The 20,997-nt window shown below is 35.9% G+C and overlaps 1 protein-coding gene across 1 annotated transcript; it reads left to right on the plus strand.

The window, feature by feature from the left end:
• The first annotated feature begins 14,103 nt into the window (after positions 1-14,103).
• LOC149142693 (uncharacterized) lies at positions 14,104-15,306 on the plus strand. The gene is made up of 2 exons (XM_089452376.1): positions 14,104-14,334; positions 14,444-15,306. Exons 1-2 carry the CDS (start codon positions 14,161-14,163, stop codon positions 14,624-14,626), a joined length of 357 nt encoding a protein of 118 aa, XP_089308502.1. The 5' UTR covers positions 14,104-14,160; the 3' UTR covers positions 14,627-15,306.
• The last annotated feature ends 5,691 nt before the right edge of the window (positions 15,307-20,997 follow it).

A 20,997-nucleotide genomic window follows, 5' to 3' on the forward strand; every position in this document is an offset into this window, starting at 1 on the left:
ATTCCAAATCAACATTCTTCAAACCTAGCAACAAATTTCTTGAGTGTAGAATTTGCATCCCCTTCTCACTCATGTTCCCAAGCCTATGATGCCACAATGCTATATCTGCTCCGGTAGAGGTTACAGTATTAACAAAATTATAAATACCATTGCATAAATACAACGTACCAACCTTTTCTCCTTTTTCTATTACCTGGGCTCCTATAGTGACCTTCTAGGTTTTATCTGTAAAAGTAGTTACACAACATTCACCTCCCAACTGGCTTGTTGAAATTAGATTTTTCTTCAGATATGGAACATGCCTTACCTCGTTAAAAATCCATTGATTTCCATTTTGTTGTTTTATGAAAATTATACCCATTCCAATGATTTTACAATGTTTATCATCACCCAATCGAATTTGTCCAAATATCCTTGTACATAATCATTAAAATGTTTCCTATCAGGCGTGGCATGGAATGAGGCCCTTGAATCTACCACCCAAAGAATCTTGCAACACATTACTTGTCACATTCACTTCATGATTCTTTTCTTGCTGCGTGTCTCCTTCTTTTCCCTTCCGAGACTTGCAGTCTTTCTTCAAGTGTCCTTTCTTCCCGCATTTTTAACATATTGTCCCCGATCTGGACTTAGATATGACTTTCCTTGACTTATTGCAATATCCTGGGCCCTTTCCTCTTTTCAGTTTTCTTCCCCTAGTCTCTGCAGTCAAAGCATTACCTGATGTCTCACTGAAGCTTTTCCGTCACATTTCATTGCTAAGGATTGCACCGACAACATCATCAAACTTCAAAGTACTAGATCTAGAGACAAAGTTACCAATGGCCATAACTAAACCATTCCAATGTTCTGGCAGATTATAGAAATAACAGAGCCCTAACTTCATCATCAAAAGTTACCCCTACAAAACTTAACTGAATGGTAACTGTATTAAATTCATTTAAATGATCAAAAATAGATCCACTTTTTGACATCTTAATATTAAATAAATGCTTCATAAGAAATACCTTATTTGAGGCTGAGGGTTTTTTATATAGTTTTTCCAATGTTGTTATTAACCCCTCTGTTGTTGTTTCCTTTGAAATATTAAAGGCTATCGACGCGTCTAGGCACAATCGTATTGTTCCAAGTGCCTTTATTTCGAGAATATCGCATTCTGTTTTTGTCATACTCATCGGCTTATTTGTCTTTCTTCTCAATGGTAGGTATAGATCTTTCTGATACAAGTAATCTTCCATCTGCATCTTCCACAGCTCGTAGTTTTGGACGTTAATGTTTTCGACCCTAAACCTACCATATTCTGCCATTGCTCCCACTCAAACTAGGAACCCTTCTCTCTTGCTATTTTATCAGCCAAATATACCTTTGGCTCTCATACCATTTGTTATAAAATAATATATTACAGAGCAATGGAACACATAAAAATATTGCAGAAATATAAACATAGAAAACACATAAAACAAGAGAGACACAGATATACATGGTTCACTCAATTTGGGCTACGTCCATAGAGAAATAGCCAATCCTTCCTTTTATATTATTCAGCAAATGAAGAGATACAACTGACAACTGATCCATTGTAATTCCATCTTCACTCTCACACAATCTCCTCTCTTTCTCACTCAGAATACACCTCTACATAGATGCAATACAATTCCCTCATATATTACGGGGGGTTGCTTTCTAGGGAAAAACCCTCAATTAAACATAACTTCTACCATCATATTTCTGCCTAATGAACGACCAAGATTGAATACGAAATTACAACATTTTCCAAGGCAATTTTACATCTATTTTTAGCTTCGGGATCCCCCTGGCGGTGCACAAAAATGGGCAGTGTTGCTGCCACATTACGAAATGGGGTCCAATGCAGCGATACCTCTGAATAAAGAATATAATGAGGCTCCACACCCAAAATATATTTATCATTTTATCACTTTTAATGGAGTGGAAACCTCTTGCTCCATAGATTGGCTGACAATTAAATGGCATCGATCTGTTAACATCACCCAACAAAATATTCCAAAAGTACCTGTTTGACAAAAAATCTCATGTGTAAGCAACATTTAGTGATTTTTAAATATATCATTTTGATAGAAAAACAAATGTAATATATCTATATATATATATATATATATATATATATATATATATATATATATATATATATATATATATATATATATATATATATATATATATATATATATATATAGACACACACACACACACACACCTCTCTATTCAATTGATGCCTCCTAAGTGCACATTTTACGCATGCCCCAACACCATCATGCTCTCCTTTGCCATGCCCCATCTCAAATAAATTCCATGTATGACGAATGTCAATTTTTTTATGAAGGCAAACCAACCAGAGGAATGATCGTGATGATTTAAATTAACCAGCACAACCATCTGACCTTACCCAACATTATTTAAAAGTGATCTATCATTCCTTTAAATGCTTATAAATGATATCATAACAATGTTAAACAAAACATGTATCATGTGTATGATCATCACTGATGTAGAAATTATACTCTTTAATCACTTCACAACTATGTTCATCACTATCAGAACCATCGATTAAGAGCTTTGCATTCCTATACAAAATTTGCACGAGTATAGAGACATGGTTTGAATGCTAATATCCTTAAATTGAAGACAACATAATACATAGGCTATATAATTATGGCCCAATATTGTAACTATATAGGAAAAAATAATTACATTTAATATAATTTCATGTGTTCCATTCACATGAAATTTGTTAGTGGAAAATTTTCAAAAATGGTATAATGATATTTTATCAATAATTTCCGTTGTTGTATATTTTTTCTACTTTTCACTTCTTTCAACTGCAAACGAGATGCTATGACCAAATGACTATATTGGGCACATCTACTTGGGACTCTTGAAAAATAATGTGGTTTTTACATTTCTTTACTTCTTCAAAGAAATTCCCCAATAACACAACTGAACCAACTAGATATGTATAAATTTAAGGATCTTTATACTCTCGTAACAATGTGTTTTTCGACTTAGTGCATCATAATAAATAATAATGCACTTTCTCTAGATTATCGTGTGTTACAATGACAACAAATACATCACCTTTTCAACCATATTAAAAACACGCTCATAATATTTTTCAATAACAACCACTTCATTGTCCATCTCCTCATCATTAAACTTTGGAAGTGGGGGAAATTGTATGAGTTCTTCATGTATCCATGGTTTAACATATTTGTTATTGTGGTTTACTCATTCAATGGTGGAGTCCATATCATCAATACAAGCAAGATAGAAGCAAGAGTACTTTTATTTCTGAATTGAGAATATATTTATCATTTTCTCACTACTAATGGAGTGGAAACCTCTTGTTCCATATATTGGTTGAAAATGATATGGCATATTTCTATTAACATTACCAAACAAAATATTCAAAAAGTGCCTTCTTGACAAAAAATCTCATGTGTAAGTGAGATTTAGTGATTTTTAAATATATCATTTTAATAGAAAAAAAACATGTAACAAACATGTACATATATTAGAAACACACACACACACACACACACACACACACACACACACACACTTATCTATGCACATGAGCCATCCTTGGATTCGATACATGGCTTAAATTTTGATTGCACCATTTAACAACATCATTTGAATCTACAAATCAAGAAGCCTCTCGATTCAATTGATTTCTCCTAAGTGAAAATTTTAAGCATGCCCCAACACCATCATGCTCTCCTTTTCCATGACCCATCTCAAATAAATTCCATGTGTGACGAATGTCAATTTTTTTATGAAGGAAAACCAACTAGAGGAATGATGGTGATGATTTACATTAATCATCACAACCATCTGACCTTACCAAAAGTTCTTTAAAAGTGATATATCATTCTTTTAAATGCTTATAAATAATATCAAAACATTGTTGAACAAAAAATCTATCATGTGAATGATCATCACTGTTGTAGAAATTATACTCTTTAATCACTTCATAATTATGTTCATTACTATCAAAACCATTGATACTGAGATTTTCATTCCTATACAAAATTTTCATGGGTATAAAAACCTAGTCTGAATGATAATGTTCACTTTGTATTTCCATTTGTGGAGCGAATGTGTAATTCTCAACGAAATAAACAACCGACAATATTTTTCCCTTTGGGAACACACACTACAACAAAACCTTGTGATTAACATCCCTTTTTGCTTCATTTTCTATGTCTAGAGCCCATTTTTGGTCTTGTTTGCATCCATTTATCAAATATGGTACAAAACGTGATGCAAAATTTGCACTGATTTTTGCACCAAGCCTTGCACCAAGTTTAACACCAGGTGTTGTACCAGGATTTGCATGAGGTTTTGCACCAAGTTTTGCACCATCCTTTGTACTGATTTTTGTGCCAGGTGTTAGAGCCTAGATTGACCTCAGGCTGAAGGAAGGCAATTTTAGGATAACCACAAACCAAGCTTAACCTGGTAGCTAGCCCTACCAGGTCAGGAGAGGGCTCTCTCCTTGTGAATCTCAGTCAAGATGATTGAATCAGATATGGATTTTAGGCTAGGTATAGTAGCTCTAGGGTTTTTGATTGATTTTGTTGGTTTTGTTGCTGGATCAAATGGAGCCAGGCAGTTTTGGGTCTGGGAAATCAAGTCAGGATGCAAGGTGTTCTATGGGGCGAGGTAGGTAGATGCTTTAGCACTTGAAATTGAGTGAGATGAGAGGTATAAGACTGGTGAGGAGCTAAGGAGGGCATGAAAATATCATGTATCCTTCTCAAACAGTAGAAAACATAGAAAACAGAATGGCTTCCCAAGACAGAGCACTGTAAACAATGAATTCTACCTATCTATCTTGATATCATTCAGCTAAAAGAAATGAATTAGATTGTGGCATAAATAAAGCATATGAAAAACTGACAATAGAAGAAGAAACTATGCAAAAAAATCATACCACAGGTATCCCATAAAAAGAGCTGCAAATCCTAGTTTATTTCCTTGCCAAATTGCTGATAAAGGTGTACAATGTAGCTCAGAGCATCCAAAAGTGTCCAACCCTTGCTAATGACAGAAAAAATACATAATATAGACATAAAACCACCTATGCTAGCCATCAGGGGTCGAAACCAAGAGAAGAGGAGTTGTTACAACCATTTCCAAACAGGGACCAGGAATATAGGCAGTGGAACAACTTGCCTCTACAAGCATGGAAACTGATTTATTGACCCCAAAACCACCTCTAACTATTGAATCTACCTTCTAAGATCATTTCACTATTACAATTACATGCCAATTCATTAATTACATCATCAAAATCATCCATGAGGAGAGAGAAAGTGAATTTGCAGAGAAGACAGGTGAAATTTGATTTTTTTGGCAAAAAGGGCAAAAGCGTAGTGCCATTAGACAAAAGCGCTTCACCGATTTCCACCCACTGTTAGAGGCCTTCCCCTTAGCCAAATTGAGCCCAAGATAGCCCATTGGAAAGGTCTTCTTGTCTAGTTTTTGGCACATATTGAAGTTTTTCATCTTGAGGTCATTTTCCCCTTCAAAAGTGAAATCTCCAAAGGCTGCTTCTGTGTGTCCAAAAAGAGGCAGAGAGGTCATTTTTTGATAGTTTTTTGACCTTTTGGTGACCTAGTTTTGGTCCAAAATTGCTGAAATTTTCTGAGTTTGATGCTCTCATAATTCTGAATCCAAATATATAAGCCTTTCCTCCAACAATTTCTCCAAGGAAAAGCGCAACGCCGATGGCACTACGCATCTAGGCCAATTTCCTGTTTTCAAAATTTGAAAAAGACAAAAAATCATCAAAACTTGCCCAGATTTGGCATGGGACACCACCATTAGCTGCTTTGATGGGCTAGTGAGGCCTCAGCCAATATTTTCAACTTATCTTGCTCTGTTTTTCTCTTTCTTTTACCCTTGCTTCACTGCTCAACATGTACCTGTTTTGCTGAAGAAGAAGGCAAAGCCCCTTCCTCACCTTGTGGAGATAATACTTGCCTAGCAACTGCAACAAGTTTCCTAGTACCCCTCTTATATGTCACAAACACTGGCACTCCAACAGTTTCAGTCTCCTTGACTTTTTCATGGCTTGAAGGTCCACCTTCTTCATGATGTACTAATGAAAATATTTGTGGGCCTTTGAACATCTCATGAGAAATTAAAGTCTCCCATGACATTTTAAGAAGGTTAAGCTAATGTAGAAGAATGATTTTAATCAAAGAGTAATGGTAAATTCTATTCAACTTCTCAGGGTATGGCTTCCTCTCTACAATATGTTCCATCTTCTCAATGTTTCTGAACATGAAGTAAGGGATATTCATCATCTTTACTCTAGTGAAATGCATGAGAAGTCTAATGTGGTAGGCATACAACCGAGAGAACCTACCTTTACAAGTGAAGTATTTGATAATGATTTTCATCAATGGAGCAAACCCGTCTTCCAAAAACTTGAAGGGGAATACTCTCTTCATTTTGTCTTTGTAGCTAGCCTTGATGTAAGTCTCATAGTACTCCTCATCAATATCCTAACCATTGTTCCAATTTTCACCCACATTTGGAATACTTGTAGCCTTTGAGATGACAGCTAGTGATATGGTGAATGTTATTCCGAAAAGGGTTACTTCGTTATTGTGAAAATGTGTCACAAATAGCCTAGCCAACTCATGATGAAATTTGACTCTTTCTATCGTCTCACAAAAATCAAAACATGCCTGGTGTTTAAAGCAAGAAATGGCAAGTGGACAAGCTTGCAACTCCCTCAAAGTAGTGGGCTCCTCTCTAATAATCCTTCCTCCTTTATGAGGCTTCCTTTGCTGTATGTTTCTCTCCCTGGAACTGTTACTAAGGGTGTCTTCTTCAAACTCATACTCACTATCTCTTTCCATTGCTTTTTGTGGCTATGAACCCTTGTGGTTATATTAGTGAATAATATAGTGAAACATGGTGGAGGAATGGAATGAAGATGAGTATGAAGAGATTTTTAGGGATGAGTAGGGTTTTAGGGAGAATGGGTAGCATTTGGTGATGTGAACAGGGTTTGTAGGGTTTGGGGAGAGTGTAAGTGGGAATGTGGAAAATGTAGGAGGGGAGTGGGATTTAGGAAATATATAAATGGGAATGGGGTTTAGTTTAGGGAATAATGGAAAGGATAGTGTAAATAAAACAATGGAAAATGAGGAAAACTAGGGTTTCACCACTTTGAGCGATCGGGAGCTTGGCTGGGCAGATGCGCAGCACCTGTGCAATTTTACACTGGAAAGCCCTACCAGGTGCGCAGCGCCTCCTAGATGCGTAGTGCCGGCCTCAGATGCACAACTCTGGCTAGAATTTATCCAAAAACACAATGACTTCACTCTTTTGCTCAATGACACTTAAAATATCGCTTCTTAGCTCTCCTTTGTCACTTTGACTTCAACATTAGCATAATAAAATGATCAATAAAGGATGGGCTTTATATGGCTTTTACTTTTTGATTTTTGATGGTGAAAACCCACTTTTATAATGTCTATGTGTTTTTTCAAATACTCTGTTTTTTAATGCTTGGTATTTTTGCTTTGATAGGTGGACTCATGCTCAAATTCTTTGACTTTTTGTAGTGGCAGGTGCTTGGCAACATCACAAGATACTTTGGAGCAGCTGGGAACCAATATTACATATGAAAAGATAAAATTACATCATAAATGAAGATAAAAACAAAATACTCTATTTTCACCTCAAAACAAGTTTTGAAGTGAGAACTACATTCAGCTTTCAAAATGATAAATTATGGCTTTACCAATCATTATTGGCCTCCTCATGTCCTTGTTGATCATTATTGGCATGTAATTATTGGATTTGACCACAGTGGGACCCTAAAACCTAATGAGACGAAACCCTAAGACCTAATGAAATGAATTGCAATGGGAACATAAGCCATGACTGAAATATATGGAAGAGGATCAGCAAGTATAGACCATGAGGGAAAAATTTGAATAAAACCATACCATCAGTGAATCCATGACCTAATGGAATGAAAACTCGTTAGTATGGGACTCCTACTATGAAATGCAAAAGAGCAGATTTTGATCACTGATGGCAGTGTGAAGACACTGACACTAACATTGGCTCCAATGGGGATGGTAGCTCCTTGGAGGTGCCAAGAACACCGTAGACCTAGTAGCCTTATCCATTGGGCAATGGGGTCAAAACACTCAATCTGAACTGCATGATTGAAAGCTGATGACTTGATGACACAAACTAGCTTTTACTCTACTAAAAAGTAACTCGATACTAAAATACAACTGACAAACTGGAAATGATGCTTAAAATGGAGCTTATTCAATAAAACCTATTCTAACTATTCCATTCATCACCTGTTCAGGTGAAATGAAACAACCAATGCAACCAAGTAGGCATTCTGGCTGCTATTTGAATTCTCCGCAAGTGATTTCTTATGAACAACAAGAGAGAACTACTGAAAGGCAATTCCCATGAAAACTTGTAAACAGATCCAAATTTTCCCAGATTGAATAATATGGATGATCTATCTAACTCCAAAAATATTGCATAAGGATCTTGAAATTCATGTGCATTGGGACTTAGCTCATCTAATCGATTACTTTTCTTCTCCTCATACCATGAATGGAAACTTTCCTTTGAGCTTTATGACGAGACTCCTACTGATAATGACAAAGAAACCAACTACCAGATCAAATTTGTATCAATACTTGTTTCAAGCTCATAGTTAGCTAATGGAGAAGGGCTTTGACTATAGACATCATCCAACACATTAGCTATTGGATCATGAAAAACTTGAAAATGCTGTTGCAACCCACTTTCTATTGGTTCCAATGAGATTGCATGATTTTCTATAGGCTGCTCATTTGAAGATATACTATGCAAATTTCCCTTCAAAAACTGAAATGATTCAAAACAAAATGGTACAGATTCATCTTGCATCATTTGATCATATTTTCCAACTTCCAAGTATTCATCTACAACCTGACTTTCAATGGAATTCAGGGGCTGTAAATCTAGATATGAGAAGTCTTGAACAAGGATTTCATTTCCCTCTAGATGGTCCAGATCAAAACTTATCGACGGTTGATTTCTGATTGCATGAAGGTTGTCTCTAATGAACTAAAATGAAGTAAAACAAAAAGGCAAAGATCCTTCACTTACTTCAAAATTTTCTGCACTTTCTTCCTCACTTCCATAGATGATATGCATCAGCCGATCACTATATTCGAGCTGCTGAAAGTGAACTTCCTCCTTCCACAAACTAGCTGCTGATTTGTCTTCAAGACTAGCTTATGTTTGGAGAACATAATCATCATCATACTAGTCAAACTTAGGCAAATCGTCAGTATAAAACACATCATCAAGCATACATGTCATATCAACAGATCTCTCTTCTACAAGCTGATCTATAAAACAATCGTTATCAGATCTATGACAACAGGGATAAGAAAGAAAATGTTTTATATCAACCACTTGTTCTTCTCCAATCAGCGAGCCATGGTCTTGAACATCATATTCATTCCTTGTGGTGATCTTTTGCATCATCTCTTCCACTGCACTTACCAAAATGTCGAGCTTTACCTCTAAAGATGTCAATTCCTCTAGATCTATGCTCTTCATCTCTTCTTCCTTCAAATTTTCCATTCTGATAAGCATATTAGCCTCTACATCTACTGCATTGTTCTGTATCTCTTCAAGTGTTGCAAAGTTCCTTTCTCTCAGCTGAAACTCCATTTTTGGATCAAAGGCATCCAGGTAGTTCAAGAGAGCAGATCTAGGAGGAGGCCTTATATTAACTGGCATCGAAAAATAGACTTGGTTAAACCCGTTAAAAAACTGTTGTACTGTCTCCCCTGGCAGTCCTTTTAGCTGGTTATACTCTTCTAGAATCAAGAAAGGGTTTTGTTTGACCACCCACTTGTCGAGGAAAACTTTGACGAACTGCTGGAAATCTGAGATGCTTGCATCAGGTAGGGTTTTAAACCAACTCTTGACTTTTCCTTGCAAAGAAAGACCAAAAAGCCTAATATTGACATCCTCTTCATCAACTTCAAAAAGGCCAAGAAAAGACTCAAAATTCAGTACATGTCTTTCAACAGTGATGTTGTCACAGTCACCATCAAATCTTGGTAGATATAGGTAATGAATTTTAGGGAAAGCATGGGATATAGGAGGTAAAATCAAAGGCTTGTATCTATCTGGAATTTTACAAGGTATAGGAGTATATATAAAAGTTGTAGAATCAGTCTTGGTCTCTTGAGGCTCATCAGTTTGAAGATGAAACAATGTAAACTTTGAAACGAGAACTGATACTGTTACCCGTTTCGTAGAGATAGCAAAAAAGTGACTTGATTTTGAAAAGGGGTGATGCAGAATAAACATGTTTTGTTTAGAGCATAGTTTTTGGAAGGAATGTCATGGGAATGATAGTTTTATGTACATTACGTTTTAGAATGGTAGTGATTTTCATGCTGATTTTAAAAAGTGAGTATTTTGCATCACCCCCTTTTTTTAAAAGACCTGTTTTTCGGCTTTAAATTTTCTATTGTATAAAATGTAAATAATTATTTTGTAAATTTGATCATTTTTGAAGTGGTCATTTTCTTCACATTTTATTGTTTTTTATTTTAATTTTAACCTTTTTTTTAGTGAGGTTTTTATTGTTTTGCATTTTTAAATTAGGAGGTCGATATTTAGAATTTTCGATATTCTACATATTTATACATCCTTAATTAATTTTTCAATCCACGTGAAATAATTGTTTCTAAAAAACAATATTTTTTAACAATGGACATAAAACTAACCATTTTCAACATAAATATAACTAAAAAACTACATGTTTTGATAATTTTTTGCTAGAATTGACATGTCAAAATCACAATTTTTATACGATAATTTTAACTAAAAATGGTTAAATAATAGCTTTTTTTATGAATTTCATGTCAAAAAAATAATAATAATCACTTTTTTTTTTCAAAAAATAATGATTAACTTAAAAATCAATGCGAAAATCACATATTACAAATATTGGATGTATAACAACCCTAATTGAGTGTTTATTCTTCTCATAAAATTTCAAAGTCAAAACATTGCAAAGCTTGATTTACAAGCATAACTTAAATTTAATCAACAATGTCACGTAATCCAAACTCTTTGTCCTCTAGAGTTTCATCATTGTCTTCTTCCACAATATTTTCTGTTTCCTTTTGCTCATTTTCCTCTTGTAATGGGTCTTTGATGTCTACGAATCTCCCAATCTATGTTTTTCCAAACATTCGATGTAATGGTGGTTGGGGTTCCTTTGCCTTTTTTACCACACGTGATTCAATAAAGTCCCCTTTCTTCAACCCAATTTCTTGCATTGCGTCTGGAAGAAATTGAAGAGCATTAATTCTTTGCTGAATGAAATTGCACTGTAATGGATCTTTCTCAATTGCAATGCAATTTCTTCCTTTCTGAAGGCAGCATGCTAGTGTTGTACCCAATTATCAAGCACAAAAGAAATAATGAAGTAAATTAGTACAATGATATATTAATTAAAAAAAGAACATATTGAAATTCAATTCCATATAACAAAACTTACCTGAGCCAAAAAATAAATCCAGACCCCAATCTCCTTCATTTGACTGTCGCAAAGACATGGCTAAATCGAGCTCCTAAATAACATTGGGTTACATTGTTTAAGTGCTCAAACAGCTCAATCTAGCGCTTAAAAAGGGCTCAATTGAGCAATCATTTTTTCCACCCAAATGTGCCATCTCTTGCCAAAAGGTGTAACCCAGCTCCATGCTTTCACCCTTATAGATTATGAGTTTCTAACAATCTATATCCTAATTATTATTATTATCCAATTTTAAGGTCATAGCCAAGCCAGACACCAAATTGGTGTATGAAACCCCCTTGTTTGTGGGATAAGAGACCCACCTCCATGCAACGATTTGATTATTGCCTACGAAGGCATACCTACTCTAACCCCTTCAGGTTTTTGAACATATGGCCTCTTAGGAGGAAACACATGCTCTTAACCATTAGGCACTTGACCTGAAATGCCTCATGTTTAACTCTAATGTTATAGGAGCATTTTCTCAATAACTATATCCACAATCAAGGATGAAAATCACTAAAATGAACATTGAGGATGAAAATCACTTCCTTTTAGAGTGCCCCACTTACAACCACATTACATCTCAGTTTCATAATCTTTGTTGCAATACTGACCTTTCTAGCCTTTTACTATGTCAAAATTATAGTGAGCTCGGAGTCTTCTCTACAAGCTTTTTCAGCATACGAATAAAATCTTAAATCAAACTAAATAATTAGTTTTTTATGTCTAATAGACCAAAATTAGTCTTAGTGAACATTAACCATCATCATTATCAATAAAATTCAATTTAGTTTTTTCACTCGAGAAAAAAAATATATACTAAATCTTTTAAAATTAAAAATTTAATATATCTAACAAATATAAATCAAAATTAATTAAATGAAACCAATTATTGATTTTATCCTACTTATTTATTAAATACATAAAACTACCATCCACGTATTGTCACCTACTTACATAAACATTATCAAGCTTATATGTTTCTACTTTTCCTAATTAGTTCCGAAAACTACCATCCATATATCCATATATTCTCACATACATACATCCACATCATGAAGCTTATATGTTTCTCCTTTTCCTAATTAGTTGATAAAAATTATCTCGTACCAGAGAGACTATCTATTTCTACGGATTTTTGAAATTGTCATTTAAGCAGTCATTTAAGCATTTCTTAGTTGAGGAGGATTTGTTGGTTCAACCTTATCAACATGGTGCAGAGTCCTAGAACACCATACGCTTTAGCAGCAACAAGCAGGCCCATAATATTTTACACGTTTCCTTTACATGAACAGAATAAGGAATAGATTCATGTAAAACCACGACGACAACTAGTTATATAAAAATAGAAAAAATATTAGTGTGAGGATTCAACAACGCTGCTCATGACAAGAAATGTCTACAAGGAAAAGAGGGCCTTACAGGGAAAGGAGAGGCTTGCCTTGATTCCTTTTAAAGTGAAATATTAAATCATATAAAGCAGGTTATCCAATCATCGATAACAGTGGACTCCGGCTGGTTCAGACAAAGTTCATAGGAGATCAGCCGAGGCTCTCATTCTGCATAGTTATTACTGGGAAACATCGCGAGCCTGTGAAGAATGTAGATGATGAGCTGGAAGAGACGGGAGGTGCTTTCATACTGCTGCAGTGTCGCATCGCCATATTTAAGTCGCATTTCTTCGGATTCAATGGCATTTTATCCTACACCTTTGACAAATCCTTGGGACGCAAATTATATGGTTCGGAGTGTGGGGCAGCGTGGAATTTGTATCTTTTCTAGAAAATAATCCCAAATCCAACCCCGCCTCGCCCTTCTAGGAATCTGTGATATAGATCCAACTAATATCAATGGAAGGACCGATGGTAAGTAAATTGTGTTTTTAGTGCATTCTCTCAGAAATTTCTCAGCGAATAACTTAGCTGCTAGATTTGCAATAAAATGATTCATTGTAAGGCTGCCTCGTGCAGGCCCACCCGGGCCACCCGCTCCCCTGCCCGACAGGCGGCAGGGCGATTCCTGGAATCGCCCTGCCGCCTGCCGGGCGGCCCGGGTGAGGCTGCATGATGCAACACCTCCAAATATGTAAGGACTGCTTGTGGTAGCTTATACTTTGGAAAGATTTCACGATCTTTACGATAACAAAGACGGGTGTTGGGGTCTTATCAAAGAAATGAGTCGGCTTGCCAGCATTGTCAAAGGATTGAATGAAAGCCCCGAGGGAACGTTCAATGTAATCAAAGAAGCAACAACATTAGTTGTTGAAGGCACAATAATGTGCTGTACTAAGCTTAGCCATTCGGGCTGGAATAGGTAAATACTCAACATTTTGTGGTAACCAATATTATTTACCATGTGCTATATAAAGATCAGGGCTGTTGTCATAGTCAAATGCACACAAAGCTCATGGGTATACCTAAATATAGGAAAGAAGTGTTTTTCATTTAATTTCATTGCTTGATTGCAGCTTCCTGTTAGCGTCCAAACACAAAGCCGATCTGAGTGGCATTACACAAAAGCTAAATAACATGTATTTGAAAATTAGTGTCCATATCGGTATTTGTAATTCAACTGGCATTGAGCGTGTTTTAGCTGCCATCGCCGAAGAGTCTATGAGGAATTCAAGTAACACTGAGTGTGTTTTAGCTGCCATGGAATCTAAGAGGAATCCCCTCTGTCCAGAATATATCCTGAGCAGGCTGGTAAATATATTTTCAAAATAAATTATATTGAATTTTATAGTTATTGTGAGTTTTATTTTATTATTAATAACTTTAAATATGGATCCGGTATTGAATATTGTTGTAACAGTTGGAATCGAGGAGTCAATTGAAGAGGTTCTTAGCCTTTTGGAATGTGAAAGTGCTCAGAATGCGGTCACCGTTATCCTCCATGGTTTCGGAGGGACGGGCAAGACCACCCTCGCAGATGTGGTGTTTTCACGAGTTAGAGGATATACTAGATATTCCCACGTTCAATTGTTTGAAGATATAGACTCTAAACCTAATATAACAGAGTTGCAAAAAAGATATTAAAAGATTTGATGGGACCTGAAGAGCCTCTTCCAGATATTAGAAAGTTTCAGCAGGGTCAGGGAGAGTTGGGAGAAAGGCTAAAGAACATGGAGGCATTCATTTATATTCACAATGTTTTGGAGGGAGCTGCGCTTAAAGAGATTTTGCCAGAGGATGTAGGGCAAAGAAGGTGAGGCTCCTCCTTACCGCACGTAACGAAGATGTGAAGAATGCATGCCCAAGGCCGTGTACAAAGCCCAAAATCTATCCGATGCAGGAAATTCAGCGTCAAGCAGCATTGTTGATTTTAAAGAGGGAAATAAATGATGGAATAAATGAGCGTCAATTCGATGACATCATAGACACATGTGGCGGAATTCCCCTCATGTTAACATTAGCCGCACCATTCATAGGCCGCTCTCCTAATAAACAAGAAGCTTATTCTACACTGGTGCTCTAGAAAAATAAATGGCCGATTAAGGCCTTTGGGGCTATGCACTGTGCCTTTGCCTATGATGCTCTTCCCCATGATTGTATAGAGCCATTTTTAGACATATGCTCATATTTTGAAGGATGGGATTGGGAGGCAGTGGAACACATTGTGGGAAAGAAAAAACTGAAAATGTTAGAAAGTAGAACACTTGTTACAAGAACCACAAATGACGTTGTGAGTGTACATGACGTCATCTTAACACTTGGTTGCCAAAAGTCAAAGGACTTAGAAGGAAAGGAAGTGAGATTGGCATTCACCAGTGCAAGCAAACTCACAGAGTTACTCGAAGCGAAGGTAACAAATCTATGAACGGATATACATGTTTGTTTATAAAGTCTCTGTTTTTATTTTAATTTAATTATATTTTTAACTCACGGAATTCCTTGAAGCAAAGGTAACAAATCTATGAACGGATATACATGTTTGTTTATACAGTCTCCGTTTTTATTTTAATTTAATTATATTTTTATAATGGGATGCAGGGTGCTGAAGGGATTAAAGGCATTTGGTTAAGTGACAATAAATATGCTTTGCAAATATCTACAGCAACACTCGACTTAATGTCTAAATCATTGAGTGTTCCTCGACTTGGAGATCTGGCAAATGTGGAGGGAAAGTGCAGTGAAACATTCAAGGAGTTGGTATTTTTTGAAGTGAAAGTTCTGCAGCTTCCGTTTCATGATTTGTCAAAGTTAACGAAATTGAGGTACCTCAGTTATGAACTCAAGCATGAGTTGAAGCTATCTAAGGCACGTGATGATATTTCCCCATTCATTTTTCCTAAAAATTTGAATCTACGTAGGAAATTGTTTTACTAGTTTTAATGAATCATATGATTGTGACGTATCAGTTGCATAACTTGCAGATTCCTTCAAGTTTGAGGCACATGGAATTTGATGGAAGATCACTTTTCGATGCCTTTCAAATGTATTCCAATGATCTTCAACAACTTGAACATTTGAGAATACTACAATTGCTCAACTTTTATCGGTTGAAAAATCTGCCAAAAAGGCTGGGAGATCAAGTAAAAAGGTTGCATGAGCTATCTCTTTCAAACTGCGAATCTATCACGAAGCTGCCAGATTCAATTTCAAAGCTTCAGTTTTTAAGGATATTGAGAATGGACGGTTGTTCAAGATTGACTGAGTGGCCGGTTGATTTCAGATCCTTGAGTTCTCTGCGAAAACTCCGTCTACATATTTGGAGGTGTTGCATCGTGCAGCCTCACCAGGGCCGCCCGCGCCCCCGCCCAGCAGGCGGCAGGGCGATTCCCGGAATCGCCTTGCCGCCTGCCGGGCAGGGGTGCGGGTGGCCTGGGTGAGGCTGCAACCACCCGGTGATTCGCAAAATTGCCCCATCTGCTATGAATCGCCCATACAATTCCAAAATACAAGTGAATAACGACCCAATGTGTGAATATGTAAATCATAATCAAATATTGAAAAAGACAAATGGTTCGGTTATAGTTTTTTCTCAAACTTCTACTTTGTGCATTGACGTTTGGTAGAGAATTCCCTGTGGAACCAATCACCCTCGCAATCTCTTTGGAGAATATCTTGTCAAGTCTGGATATGTATTTCATCATCACCCTTCTCTAAAGAGAACTTTCAGGGTGCCAACCACTTAAACAATGAAAATGCTAAGAAGATTTTTAAAATGATTTAGTATAAGGGAACGGAAATAGGAATAGTTTTTAAAAGTAAAATTCAAGTGTGTTTTCTAGTCAATTCATCTTTATCTAAGATATTTACATGAAAATTGATTGAGATTATGGTTTTCACCTTGATTAAGAAGACTTTTAAAATGACCATGTTAAGCATAAAGGAATAGAAATAGGAGTAGTTTTTAAAAGCAAAATCCAAGTGTTCTTTCTAGTGAATTCATGGAAAGACAATAGATGAGTCTAAAATATTTGAAATGCTTTAACAATAAGGTTATAGTTATGGTACAATAATATATTTTTAGTTAATTTTATTAGGAATTCACAAGAGATTAGATATATTAGTTTAACATTGAAAGATTTTTATCGAGGATTAAGAAATACTTCTTTATTATATTAATTTATCCATAAAGGTCATTTACTTTTTAAAAAATAAATTTTGTTACTTTCACTTTAGGTTTGGTTTTTGATCCAATGGGTTTGTATAGATCTCGAGGTAATAGACTCCTTAAATATGACTCTAGGATTTCTAAAAGTATTCTTCCAATATTAATGAGTTTCTATGTCTACAATGTAATCACCACAATGAAATAATAAGCATTTACTACCAACTAGATGTTCATAGCCCCATAAAAGGTTTTTATATCCCTCGTTACTTCCCCCATTGGGGTGCTTTTCATTTATTTTATTTCTCCCTTTTCTTTTATTTAGATATGAGGATGGGTAACATCTAATTGATAATAGTGGGGGAAGCAACGCATTAAATAACCATATTAATAGGGGTGTCTCCTTATATTGGGTGTAAATTCTTGACCTAATTGACTTTTTAGAATTGTTGCCAAGGGGGATGTTTTTATGATGTTGTTAAGATATTCACAGTGAATTTGATAAATGTAATCCTTTCTCAGTGGTAATTGATGTTAATGGAGGTCCAAACTTAGTTTGCTCATTTTGGTTGTGTTTCCCATTGTGGTATTAGCATCCATGTGCTCCTCATGAGTCACCTGCAACAAAATAAGACAAACACAAAATACCATGTAACTATATTTACAACGCCATCAAAATTATTATAGTGGTTCATAAGATGACAGTGACAACGACCTTCCTTTAAAGGTTTGGAAAGAAATTAAAATAGATTATTATTATGGCCTTAGATACTCTAATCAAAGTAAATCAAGTGGTCGTAGGTAGCTCATTGTATTCTCCCTACATGTGGGGTATGATTTCACTGATGATGTATTATTAGGATTGTGATTGACACTAGAGTTATCTTCTGGGAACTTGCTTGTTTTTTTCCAATTATTTCATTCTTGAGAGAAAATCCTCTGGCATCTAGGTTTGGGATTTATTGATAGCAAATGAAGTTATCCTACCTTCATTTCTCGGGAACACATTTATGAGGGAGTAACAAGGTTCTTGAGGTGTAACTGAGTTGCTTTAGAACAAATGAAAATTGCTTTTGGGATTCTTTGTGAACTTTTTGTGAACATATTTTATGGAGAGGGTGATCAGTTTAGCGAGTGTCATTAGAGGAGATTCATTGTAATTTGACTCCAGTTCCTCCTTTTGGTGAAATCCTGGCCTCCTATGATTTTGTCATGCTCAAAATTAAAATAAGGATAATCAGGAAAATGTGCTTGATGTGATATGATAAATTTGTCCATCTATGTTTAGGTGAAATAACCATGGCATGTAATGGTTGAAAACATGTTGAATTTATACTTAGGAAAGAAAAATGATATTCTACCAAAAACATTAATGTGTTTTTTTCCTCATAAACAACTTTGTTTGGCACATAAAAATTTGGTTTTACTAGCATTTTTTTAAAATTTTGAAAATTGACCCTAAAAAAAAAATCATCGTTCCAGTATATCACTTTTTCATTTTGAAGCTATATTTTGCACGAAAATTTCGTAGTAAATTTCGTAGTCACTGCCATTTTTAAAGCATGTTCAAAATTGATCCCTAAAAAATAAAATCATCATTCCAGTATACACACTTTTCATTTTTAGCACTGTTTTTGATGTTTTTTTGGGGTTTTTTGGCCAGAGTTCCCGTTTTGAGTTTATAGTTCCCGTTTCAAAGTTTACATTTTTATGATCATCATAAGATTCAAAAGAAGGGTCTTGATCAAGATCAAAGGCGTGGGAATATTTTGTATTCACAATCTTCAAAGGGAAAGAATAAAATGCAGGTCTAGGATCTTTTCTCGAATACAATATACTTTGTAAAGTCTTCTTGATATTCTCAGGAAAAGAGAAGAAATAATTTATAACAAAGAGCATAATGTCTTGGATGAAATTCCAACTTGAATACTTGATCTTTCGATATTGTCCTTTCATGTTTCTGCTAGTCAGGTTCATCCTCTAGTGGAGTCCTTGGATCTAATCTTGAAACTAATTTGGAGTCGCCAGGTGAAAGATTTTAGCCTTCTGATGTCTGATTGTTGTCCACCATCAACAATCAGATCTGAACTTGATACATTTTACTAGGGAACATAAAACTACATCCCCAGTATGGTTGCCACTATGTTAGAGCCTAGATTGACCTCAGGCTGAAGGAAGGCAATCTTAGGATAAACACAAACCAAGCTTAACTTGGTAGCTAGCCCTACTAGGTTGGGAGAGGGATCTCTCCTTGTGAACCTCAATTAAGATGACTGAATCAGATATGGATTTTAGGCTAGGTATAGTAGCTCTAGGGTTTTTGATTCATTTGGTTGGTTTTGTTGCTGGATCAAATGGAGCTAGGCAGTTTTGGGTCTGCGAAATCAAGTCAGGATGCAGGGTGTTCTATGGGGTGAGGTAGGTAGATGCTTTGGCACTTGAAATTGAGTGAGATGAGAGGTATAATACCGGTGAGGAGCTGAGGAGGGCATGCAGATATCATGTATCCTTATCAAACAATAGAAAACATAGAAAACTGAATGGCTTCCCAAGGCAGAGCACTATAAACAATGAATTCTAACTATATGTCTTGATATCATTCAGCTAGAAGAAATGAATTAGATTGTGGCATACATAAAGCATATGAAAAACTGATAACATAAGAAGAAACTATGCAAAAACACCATACCACAAGTATCCCATAAAAATAGTTGCAAATCCTGGTTTATTTCCTTGCCAAACTACTGATAAAGGTGTACAATGTAGCTCAGAGCATCCAAGAGAGTCCAACCCTTGATAATGATAGAAAAGATACATAATATAGAAATCAAACCACCTATGCTAGCCATCAGGGGTCGAAACCAAGAGAAGAGGAGCTATTACAACCATTTCCAAACAGGGACCAGGAATATAGGCAGTGGAACAACTTGCCTCTATAAGCATGGAAACTGATTCATTGACCCCAAAACCACCTCTAACTAATGAATCTACCCTCTAAGATCATTTCACTATTACATTTACATGCCAAGTCATTAATTACATCATCAAAATCATCCATGAGGAGAGAGAAAGTGAATTTACAGAGAAGACAGGTGAAATTTGATTTTTCTGGCAAACTGGCCAAAAGCACAGTGCCATTAGCCAAAAGCGTAGCACCGCTTTCCACCCACTTTTGGAGGCCTTCCTCTTAGCCAAATTGAGCCCAAGATATATCCTTGGAAAGGTATTCCTATCTAGTTTCTAAAACATCTTTCATTTTTTCATTTAGAGGTCATTTCCCCCCTCAACAGTGAAATCTACCAAGGCTACTTTTGTGTGTCCAAAAAGAGGCAAAGAGGTAATTTTTTGATAGTTTTTTTGACCTTTTGATGACCTAGTTTTGCTCCAAAATTACTGAAATTTCTGGGTTTGATGCTCTCATCATTCTGAATCCAAATATATAAGCCTTTCCTCCAACAAGTTATCCAGGGAAAAGTGCAGCGCGCATCTAGGCTAATTTCCTGTTTTCAAACTTTCAAAAATTGAAAAAGAGAAAGATCATCAAAACTTGCCCAGATTTGGCATGGGACACCACCATTAGCTGCTTTGATGGGCTAGTGAGACCTCAGCCAAGATTTTCAACTTATCTTTCTCCCTTTTGCTCTTGCTTTTGCCCTTGCTTTACTGCTCAACATGTACCTGTTTTGCTGAAGAAGAAGGCAAAGCCCCTTCCTCGCCTTATGGAGATAATACTCGCCTAGCAGTTGCAAAAATTTTCCTAATACCCCTCTTATATGTCACAAACACTAGCACTCCAATAGTTTCAGTCTCCT

Source organism: Pinus tabuliformis, chromosome X, assembly GCF_031772625.1.
Source record: "Pinus tabuliformis cultivar Carrire ecotype Pingquan chromosome X, CPIR1, whole genome shotgun sequence".
Classification (NCBI taxonomy): Eukaryota; Viridiplantae; Streptophyta; class Pinopsida; order Pinales; family Pinaceae; genus Pinus; species Pinus tabuliformis.